The sequence below is a fragment of the Brachypodium distachyon genome, chromosome 3 (genome assembly GCF_000005505.3).
Source record: "Brachypodium distachyon strain Bd21 chromosome 3, Brachypodium_distachyon_v3.0, whole genome shotgun sequence".
NCBI lineage: Eukaryota > Viridiplantae > Streptophyta > Magnoliopsida > Poales > Poaceae > Brachypodium > Brachypodium distachyon.
The window spans coordinates 47,045,968-47,057,281 of record NC_016133.3 but is presented as its reverse complement, the minus strand read 5'-3'; the positions used below and the strand labels follow the sequence as shown (position 1 = coordinate 47,057,281).

The 11,314-nt window shown below is 41.7% G+C and overlaps 1 protein-coding gene across 3 annotated transcripts; it reads left to right on the top strand.

Moving 5' to 3' along the window:
* Positions 1 to 2,703: 2,703 nt before the first annotated feature.
* On the top strand, positions 2,704 to 6,613 carry LOC100821018. 3 transcript variants are annotated; one of them, XM_024462274.1, is made up of 4 exons: positions 2,704 to 3,106; positions 3,818 to 4,407; positions 4,485 to 4,678; positions 5,913 to 6,613. In XM_024462274.1, the coding sequence occupies exons 1-4, from the start codon at positions 2,772 to 2,774 to the stop codon at positions 6,306 to 6,308; spliced, it is 1,515 nt and encodes a 504-aa protein (XP_024318042.1). In that variant the 5' UTR covers positions 2,704 to 2,771; the 3' UTR covers positions 6,309 to 6,613. The 3 variants fall into 3 exon arrangements, with proteins under 3 accessions (XP_024318042.1, XP_003572596.2, XP_024318043.1); XM_003572548.4 differs by having other exon boundaries at positions 2,706 to 3,106; positions 4,013 to 4,407; XM_024462275.1 differs by lacking the exon at positions 2,704 to 3,106 and adding an exon at positions 3,119 to 3,223.
* Positions 6,614 to 11,314: the final 4,701 nt, after the last annotated feature.

Genomic DNA, 11,314 nt, shown 5'->3' with positions numbered 1-11,314 from the left:
CAACCAGCTTATTTCTTCTGTGCGCGTGCCGCAGCAGTTCCATAAAAAAAAAACTCAGCAACTCGGGCCTTAAGACAACAAGACTACAGAACTCGTCTATCCAACAAAAAATATCTCAAGTTTGTCAAAATTTGAATGTATCTAAACATGACTTAGTGTATAGATGCATTCAAATTTGGTCAAAATTGAAACATCCTTTATTGGACGGAGGAAGTGCTAAAACAAATGACTGCAAAACTGCTATATGAGCCAATTCGGGGAAATTGGAGCCCCACGAAGCTTTCATATCGCATCATTGCATGAAACAAACTTAGATCCCATCGGTAGAGATAGCTACGGATCCCATCATTATTTGACGATGTATACTTGTCAGGTTATTTAATATGATGTTGCTATTTTATTTGTGCACACTTATCAAGTATTTTATTTGCCTTAACCATACCATGTAACTAGTATTCGCTAGCAAAAATTTGTCTAGGGTACATTTGCCAGATTATTAACAAACTGTTGTCAGTTTATTTGTGCACATTTGCCAAGTTATTTAACTTAATCATATCACGTAACTCACAATTGCTTACAATAATGTTGGCGTGCATTTGCCAGATTATTAACTAGTGGTTGCCAGTTTATTTGTGCACACTTGTCAAGTTACTTACCTTAATTACCATATAATTAACATTCGCTCACAAAAACTTGTCACTTGTACTTGCCAGATTATGAACAAGCGGTTGCCAGGTTATTTGTATACACTTGCCAAGTTATTTACCTTTATCAACCATATAATTAACATTTGCTAGGCATACTTGTCAGATTGTTAACAAGCGGTTGCCAATTATGCATGCATATTTATCGGCTTATCCGTATCTATTTGCACGGTAAATTGTTGTTATTGCAATTGCAATTATTTGGGTGACAACTACAGGGCCTAATTGGTCAGAATAATCTTAGTGCATTTACTATAATCATAACAATGGCAAAGCTGCCATCAACCATGCGTGAGCACCTGGATTGTTCATCAACCCAACCCAACCCTCTCTCAAGTGAGAAGCTGCTACCTCTAATCCACAGCAGATACCATTTTTTGGAATTGCATGGTAACCAAGGTTTTAAATAGCACGATGTAAGATTTAGCAACGGCCCGCTGCAAATACTATACATGTTATTTCGTACTATAGCTTGCGCTATTTTATTTGTGCACACTTCTCGAGTCTTTTATTTGCCTTAACCATACCGTGTAATTAGTATTCGCTAGCAAATATTTGTCTAGGGTACATATGCCAGATTATTAACAAATTGATATCAGTTTATTGTGCACACTTGTCAAGTTTTTTTAGGAACACTTGTTAAGTTATTTACCTTAATCATATCATATAATTGACAATTTCTCAGAGTAATGTCTGGCGTACACTTACCTAATTATTAACAAGCGGTTGCCAGTTTATTTGTGCACACTTATCAAATTATTTACCTTAATCGTACCTTATAATTAATAATTAACATTCGCTCACAAAAATTGTCCCAAATAATGTCAGGCGTACACTTGCCAAATTATTGACAAGCGGTTGCCAGGTTATATGTATACACTTGCCAAGTTATTTACCTTTCTCGACCATATAATTAACATTTGCTATAAAAAAATGTCTGGGGCACACTACTTGCAGATTGTTAACAAGCGGTTGTCAATTAATGCATGCATATTTGACAGTTTATCCATATCTACTTGCCCCGGTAAATTGTTGTTATTGCAATTATTTGGATGACAACTACATGGCCTAATTAGTCACAATAATTCTTATTTGATAGAAATGAAATGAAATCCAATCTTTTATAGGATTTCATTTGGTTGAATTTGAATTCCGGGTTCAAAAATCATGTTTGTCTACCACATGGATTTGTAAAGTGGAGAGATAATTCCAGAGAAATGATGGCTTTAGAAAGTTATAGGGTGATTTCATGAAATTTGGGATTGAATTCATGTCGCCAGTTCCATGCCAACCAAACAAGTTAATTTTTGGAATTCAAATGAATTCCATAATTCTAGGCCCAAATGACGGATGCAAACAAGTTGCTAATGCATTTAGTATGATCATAACAGCAAAGCTACCATCAACTATGGGTAAGCACCTGGATTGTTCTATGCACCTCGACCAGCGATGAGCTGAGGCACCATAGGAAAAGCATTCCGTGACATCTTTTTTGGGATTGCATGATTACATCATGGTGACCCAACACGAAAAAACATTGTTCTTTTTTTCGTTGCCCAATCGTTCTGAAATTATAACCCCCTTGGGGCAAAATTTATTATCGCAGTTTTGTCTAAATACGCATGTAACGTCTTGCAAAACCAGTGTGTTAGGCCCGGTCAAAAACCAGCCTCTTACAATACGTTCGGAAACAACCGACACAAGATGCTTCGAATCGGCAAACAGAAAAAGTTTCCCCGGGTGCAATTTTCCATCTGAAGATAAAAAACGAAGAGTTTTTTTTTTTTTTGCAAATTTGAGCTCAGCAATACAGTATGTGACTAGATCAAAAGCAAAACGTACCTTCAAACCCAATGAAAAATACTTGCAACAAAAGTCCCGTGTGTTAGGCCCGGTCAAAAAAAGAAAACGAGTGTGTTAGGCAGTTCATTTTTGTGTGGCAACTGGCAACGGATGTTTTTCTCCCTACACTTGCGGTGACTAAATAGGGAGAAAATGGAATACTGATTTTCCAATCGGCTCAGCCATGTCCAGACCAGGAGGAGCTCTCCCCAGAATTCCCCGCCTATGCCGATGCCGAAGCGGCCCATCTCGCCACCGCGTCCAGCGGCTCGCCTGCGATCCCTCGCGCCGGGCGGTCTGGGTCTGGCTGCCGCGGCGTACGTTGGCACGGACTACCTCCGGCACCTCTCTCCCTCGTTGCACGGGCGGCTGCAGCCGGCACTCTGGCCGGCTCTGGCGCTGGCCACCGCCGCCCGCGCGCCCTTCTACCGCCGCTGGGAAGCCGAGCTCCGCACCGCCCCGCGGTTCCTCGCCGCCTTGACATTCATGCTCGCCGCGCTCCTCTGCGAGGCCATCTCCGTCCGATTCGTCTCCTCCGTGCTCGGCCGCCAATGGCACAGGTCTACTCCGGACGCTTTTAGTTGTCGAATTTGGGCACACCGTTCATCTTTGGTATTGTTATAGACCTGTAATATGAGGATTGCAACTTTTCTAAGAGGCAAGGCATCAGCATTTTGGTACGTGGACAGTTGTACCCCGTATCGTAAACTCCTACTAGTTGCTACTCCCTCCGATCCATAACAAGTGTCGGTGATTTAGTACAAAGTTATACTAAATTTAGTACAATTCCTTGACACTTGTTATGGATCGAAGGGAGTAAGAAATATATATCATATGTTCATCACACCTTTGGGCCACACATCAACTTATCCCAATACGAGTTAGGACAATTAGCTCAAGACATTGTGCTTTAAGTGAGGAATGTGAATAGATAGATGGTGCTTTGCATAGGAAATATAATGTTTTGTTTGATTGTGAAGCAAAAATTATAAGCTGCAATCATTGGCTGATGCGCCATCAAACATGTACATAAAAGCTCGTTCTGTTTATATACTCCCTCCATCCTGAAATAAGTGACGTGGATTTGCATAAGAATCTATACAAATCCACGTCACTTATTTTGGGACGGAGGGAGTATATATTATAACCTTTTTTATAGCTATGTTAGTCATGGTTTTGTTCCTCCTGTTCAACTTGGAATTCTTCAAGTGATTATAATTTATAAATTTGATGGAATTGAAACAACTTACCAGTTTTTCATACCGTTTTAGTTCCATTGTTTGGATATTGGGATGCCACCTCCCTGTCTTGGGAAACATCAACACCCTTGGTACACTCTTTAACAATATTAGTTTCCATTGCATTTATTTGAGTGCAAAATACTTTCATTTTGCACCTTTCGAGGCATACACGAACTCTGTAATCTTGAAAGAGCTAAACTTAGATAGCTCCGATGCTATTCACAGATCTACTGCTCCTCTTCCGGACACTGGTCAGTGGCTGCTTCTAGCACTGAATGAGAGGCTTCCTCAAACTGTGGTTGATCTACTGAGAGCTCAGATCATCACACTTCATCACTATTTGATGTTATTTATCATGTTGGGGTTCTCAGCACTTTTTGACTGCATCAAAGGTCCTGGACTTGGAATAGCCACAAGGTATATGTTCACTATGGCAGTAGGGCGTTTTCTCCGGACCATAACATTCCTTGCTACGATTCTTCCATCCCCGAGGCCTTGGTGTGCTGAAGCTCGGTATCAAATACCTTACCATTATCATCCTTGGGCACAGAAATATTATGCTCCATATGCCTCTGATCCAGCTGCAATCCGTCGGGTCATGCAGGAGGATATGCCATATGGTTAGAGCATTTTAACAAATGAAAATAGCTGCTTCTTTTATTTGAAGTAACTGTTTATTATCCTTTTCTTATTACAGCAATTGTTCAAGATTATGCTGTTGAGTATAGACCTGAGTGGGGACATATGAACTTCCTAATAGACATTTTGAGGCCAACTGCTGGAGAAGGCCCTTCATGGTATCATTTGCTGAAGAAAGCCAGTGGTGGTTGTAGTGATCTTATATATAGTGGGCATATGCTTGTTGCTGTCCTGACTGCTATGGCATGGACGGTATGTTCTCCCCCCTATTCGTCATGACATAAATTGAAATTGCTATGCATTTACCCTTCCTTATGTTCTGCTGCAAATGATATGAAATTAAACTCACCAGGGTGGCAGGGTCACCCTTTTTTCCTCTTTTTCTTTTTTGAGGAAAACTGGCAGGAGCTCTGTCATTCGTCATAGGAGAAAACGAGTAGTGCTAACCTTGGTTATTAGGGTCAAGGTTAGCAAAAAAACTTACAGCGATTTAAAACAACTACTCTCCGTCAGAGATTACAGCAACCACCCTTGGCACAGAAGCCCATTTAAACAAATGAGAGTCTTCGTGAATAAGAAGCCCAACATATCCACTCTCGTTTGCCTCATTGGAGAAAAGACGACGATTTCGCTCTTTCCACACATCCCAGATGGTATAGATGAGGGGCCCATCCATTTCGCATCACCTTTCTTTACCAAAAATCTTGCGATCTCCATTCCGCCACTCCTCGATTTTGTGTGCTTCATCTATCGTGAAAGTGAAGTTTCCTTTCCATCATCTAACATCTGCCCACACCTTATTAAGAAAAGGGCAGTCCATGCAAAACAAAGCTGTTTGACGGTCTCCTGAGCCATGGAGCAGAGGATGCAGGTCTCCTCATGATCCCACTCTCTGGTGCAAGGTTTTGTGGCTTTAAAGTTTTCACCCTATTTTCAAACATGTAATGTCACTGATACAGAAATGTGATACACTGACTCTATACAGTTTTTGTTTCTAATATGTGCTTCAGCCTTAGAGGATATCCCACAGCCTGTGTCCATACTTATATACAAGTCCTTATAAAATAAGACCATTGATCAGTTCTAGGCACTCTTCAGTAAGTTATTGCTGGTTTTATATCATTCATTGTATTTCCTGTGGTAAAAGTTCAGCAAGCCACTGTCTATCTTCTTCTCTTCAATATGAGCCTCTCTCAATTTTGGGGCAATTTGATTTTTCTTAAATCTGCGTTCATCAGTTCTAGGCTCTGTTCATTATGCTATTGCTGTTTTAGTAACATTCATTAGATTCGTCTCTGGTCGATTATTCTATTTTGGTGAAAGACTCAGCTTGCGATTGTCATCTGTTTTTCTTCAATATGAGTTTCCATCTTCATTTGGACAAACGTTGGTTTAATTTCTGTGCTCAGCTGTTAATCCCTAAATCTGTTCTCAAGAAAAATGATAGTAAAAGGAACAAATATCCATCTTAACACTTTCTATGCAGGAAGCCTATGGGGGCTGGATATCTGTTGTCATATGGTTTCTAGTCCTGCACAGTGCCCAGAGGGAGATACGGGGGCGTCATCATTACACTGTTGACTGCATTGTAGCAATCTACGTTGGAATCCTTTTGTGGAGGATGACTGGATTCATCTGGTCTGCAAGGGATTCAAATCGAGCCAGAAGGCTCACCAAGCTGGATGAGGTTCACAACAGATTATTCCGCGCTGCAAAGGATTCAGACATGAACGAAGTAAGGCGCCTGTTAAGCGAAGTTGAGCTGGTTGGAGAAGCAAGGAAGGGTTTTTCACAGGGCGTCATTTTGTCCTTCGCTGCGTTTATGATTATATTCACCCTCCTGTTTGTTCTCCTTGCATTCAAGCTAACCCGTGATGGTTGATTTCTTCACATCCTGCCATTTTCCATTCTTTTTGGCAGGATTGGATAATTTAGTCTGCTCTTGACGTTTATATTGGGGTTAAATTAACTACTCCCCCCGATTCATAACAAGTTTCGTTGATTTAGCACAATACTAAATGGAGGAGTTTAGTTTTTGGCAGGATTGGAGGCAGTAGTTTTTTAGTAGGGAACAGAAGTTGAAAGATTACCTTCAGTTGTATTTTTTTGGCATGTATGTGTGACAAGACCTGACATAATGAAAAGTACGAATATATAAGTTTCTTGCCTGACCGGGCCAGCCTGGAATAGAAGTGTTTTGTTGAAGTCCTGGCCTGGTTAAGACCCAGTTTGTTTGGGCTTTGCTTGTGCTTTAGGTGCTTCTAACCCTCAGCAGAATCTCAAACAAAAAGCAAAAAAGCCATGCAATGCTTATGGAAAGCACTTCTCCAATTTGCACTGAAAGCTCAAAAGCACGTCCTGAGGTGCTTCCCGAGCCTCTGGCTATCCCGCTTAGCGCTACCCCTCCTATTCCCCATAATTACGACCAAAATGTCACAACCTTACAAGTGAAAACCCCTTCAATTTTCCCCCCTCACCCCCCCCCCCCCCTCGCTTGCCCATGGGAAGCGGCGGCTAGGGTTGTCGTCGCTCTCCTCCCCGCCCTCCCTCGCCGGATCTGAGTCCCCTGCCCTCCACCGGCCCTCTCGCTGCAAGTCCCTTCGAACCCTGCCTCTATGGGCGCCCCCGACATAGAGCCCTTCGCCGCCGGTCACCACACTACTTCGTCGGCGTCCTCCCCGAGCTGCTCACCGTCGTACCCTGCCACCAACCTGCTACCTCTGAGGACAAGGTGAGCCCCCCCCCCCCCCCCCTCCTCCCCTCCTCTCTCTCTAATGTGGCTGCATATATGGATGCCCACTCTGCTGCATGTTTGGATGGACCTGGGATTTTGTGTACATGTATTATGTGTGGATGTATAGATGTATTTCATAGATGTATGCATGTGTGTTGTATTGATGGGGCATTCATGGATTGGGGTTCTTGTATGTATGCTATTAACAAATATGCTTGTCGTTGATGTATATAGATAGAACAAGAAAAGCAGAACCAACCAAAAGCAAATTGGGATGAAATGGTGTATCCTACTGCATGTCCCTCCTTATGCAATTGAGAAGCAAACCCGCATAAGTTGCACGCATGGCGCTTCATAACTGGATTAGAGAGAGTGCTTTATATAACGAAAAGTTCTATAAATGTGACCAAGATGAGAACTATATGCCGGGGGAGTGGGCCTTCCTGGTCTTCATCAAGGAGTCCATAATGCCAACATTGGATGTGGTTTGTGAAAGTATCGCCAATGGTTTGATAGGTGATAGGAAAGTTGTATGGTAGAGCCAGTATGTATTTTGGAGCTCATATTTTGGACTACTTGTTACTCCTCTATTCCACAATACAACGTGTATAGATTTTTTCATTTATTCCATAATACACCTCATTTTTCTCTTGTACCCGCACCCGGCCAATAACTATCATCCATTTATTCTTAACCCAATATGAGTGGTCATGCACTAGAAACGAGAGTTGTCTTGATCCAAGTGCACAAATATATATGAGGTGTATTTTGGAATGGAGGGAATATTATATTTCCTACTAGTGGCTGGTGGTAATGTATGGGCACTTCATATTTTGGACTACCGAGTTCAATCAAAACTAGATGATACCCCGCGCGTTGCTGCGGAAATTCTTGTTAAGAATGGTGTTTTACTCTATTAATCCGTTTGTATTTTTATTTTGCTAAGCCTACTGATGATCTTTGCTAAATTATTTGTTTTGCTTTTATATATATTAGATTCTGAATGGAACAACATCTTTAAAGAACAAAAAATATATTTTTTAACGCAAGTGTAAGAAATTATCAGACATCGGGTACTTGAGTGCCTGATTGGATAAGTACCTGTTTCTATTTTCATGGTTCCTACTATGTAGCTTGACTCACCAGAACACACTAATATAATAAACCTGCGCATTTGTGAAAAACTCAGAGGACTTATCAGGCTAAGAAAATCTAGGATTAGTGAAGGTGATACAAAGTGGTCACCACACTGTTCTGTTCGCCTCCCCTGTACCATCTTTTTCATAATTTGTTCTTGTAGCTAATTATGGATCTTCAAGTTTAACAATTAGCAATCAGTTTTGTATGGTGTGAGCCTCTCCTACAATTTTTATCTAATGAGCAATTAGCAATTCATTAGCTGTTGATCGAACAAACTACCAAAAGGAATTCTAGGCCTATTAAAATGTACAATTTTAGGGATCTACTCCCTCCGTTCGTAAATTCTTGCCATTGTTTTAGTTCAAATTTGTACTAAAACAGCGACAAGAATTTAGGAACGGAGGTAGTAATGAAGAAGCATATTACATACCTGAAAATAAAATACCGCCATGAAAATTGACGTGGTTCCATCATGAACCATCCCACAATCTGCATTAGAATTCCAATAACTTGAGAGAGTGAAATTCCAATTGCCAATATCCATGAGAAATTCCAATTATGAGAGAGAGAGAGAGTCCCTATGTCCAATCTTCATGAGAATTTTCAAATACTTGAGAGTCCCAATTCCCAATCTCTCTCAAACGAACTCCATAACACCGAAGTGGAATAGGAGTGGATGGATGAGGGGCTCGGCCATGATCGAGCTCGAGGCAGAGGAGAAGGGGCAAATAGACTGGCAGAGAAGTGGATCCAACATAGAGGAATTGTGGAGCAATAAAGAGAAAAACTGAAGAAGCAATCAAGCAGGAAGCTAATTGATCCAATTAAATTCCCTCTTGGTCTGTCTTCAATTGTCCCGCAGGAACCTTCTCGGCTTCACCCCTCCGAGGTGGACAGGCCCCACCACCTGGCCATCGGTGACCTCGTTGTAACATCCCAAATTTCCAAAACCTTTCATAATGCATTGCATTCCATGAGCATCATGTCACCTTTGCATTTCATCACATTTTAAACCATGAAAATTAACTCAGGAAAATCTAATAACCAAGTTTCTTTTTATTGAATCTTGCTTTTACTTCTCTTTTGCCAATTGGATTTTTGACCCATTAGGGTGATGTTAATAAAGGTGGTTTAAAGCATGATTATGCTACCCCATATTTGGTATTTGATTTTGGATTTGAAACACTACAAATTTTATTAGATATAAAGCCCTAAAGGCAATTTTATAGGCAAAAGTATTTTTATATATTTTATTTTGAGGGAATTCTTGTCCCAAAAGTTGAATCATATGAAGATATGATTTTAAAAAATTTGTTGCATTTTATTTGACTCAATTTGGAGCTTTAAATCAAAAGTTTAGTTCAAAACCAGAAAAAGAAAAAGGAAAAAAAGAAAAGAAAAAAAAGGGGAACCGGACCGACCCTTACTGGGCCGGCCCACTTACCGAACCGCACGCACAGCCCACCTCCGCGTGCGCCCGAGCCACAGCCGCTGCCAGGCGGGCCCCACCTGCCAGCTTCGCCTTCTTCCTCCAATTGGCAGCCGAATTCCACGCGCAGGCCGCGTCCTCCTCGCCCACGACCCCCATCTTCTCAACCGACCGCGTCGGTATAAAGCCTCTCACCCCCGCAGTCTTTCTCCTCTCTCACTCGACCGTTTCCACGCCGCCAAGCTGCCCAATGGCTCGCCGGAAAGTTTCGGACACCGCGACGTTTTGAAGTCGCCGCCGACTAACCGGTGATTTCTAGCCACCATCTTTTGGTGCTTCCTTCTTCTCTCTTCTTTGCGCACGCCATGACGCGCTCGCTTTTGTTTCTTGTGTACTGTAGCGCCCGGCCCGTTCCGACCGAAGCTCCATGCCGCCGCCGCCGGAACCCGAGCTTCACCGCCATCTCCGGCCACCCCGAGGAGTAACACGACCGTCAGGAGAACCGCCTCGGCACGCCGCTTCTTTCCCGCCGATTCCTGAGCCCCAAGGATCGCCAGAACACCCACGCCACCGCCGCCGCCAGAGGTAAGACAGATGCTCCCCGACCGCCCGATCTACTTTCCACGGTTGAGATTAGAACACTTAAGTGAAGGGTATTCGTAGATCTGGGCCGTCCATTTTATGTTGATCCGACAGCTGCCTTTCATTCCAATCCCGAACCGGTATCAACCAATCAGGAGTTGCCACGTGTCACCCCTTAATTAAAAGATTTTCTCCCGGCCGAATTAAAATAGAAGTGTTGCAGAAACACCCCTGGATATTCAAATGATCATAACTTTTAAACCGCTTGGCCAAAATTCATGTTCTGCACCTTTCTGGAATCAGCATGGCATGTAGATTCTTTTCACACTGTTCAATTTTGAATTTGAATAACTTTAACAGAACCAAATTATAGAATGTTTAACTATGGTTTATAATTCATATGAAATGTTTTAAAACTATTTTGAACCTGTTGTCATTTCAAAAAATGTTTAAAGTGTATTCCCGGTGCAGTAGGATCAGAGGGAGAATTATTTTTGTAAAATAATCTTGCAGTACCAAACTATTTTGTTCCATGCCTTCTAAAAACCCATTAAACTATTATTAAATCTTATTTTGATTCTTGCACAATGAGTACCTTCCTAATATGTTAAATCTGTCCAATCCTTTGAAAAAATCTTCAAAACAGAAACTAAAATTGTGAATACTAAAACCAAGCTAGGAGTGCATCATGGCATATTCTTTGTATTGAATTGCATGTTTATGTGCATTTGTGCTTGTTTATTTTAGATTGTTTGGAGTGTGAACCATGTTGTTGCAAAGAGTGCGAGAACTACCACAGCTTTGAACAAGGCAAGTCACTTTGATCATTTCCCTAATATTTTACTATGCGCTAGATGTTTTATTAGTTGCATTAGGAATATTATTTGTATCTCTATGCTAACTATGAATCCCAGGTAGTGTAGTTTTATCCGTGCCATTACCTTGCTACCAAATTGTCATCGTATGTAGTTGAGTGCTAGGCTATGGTAGTATCGTGGGAGAA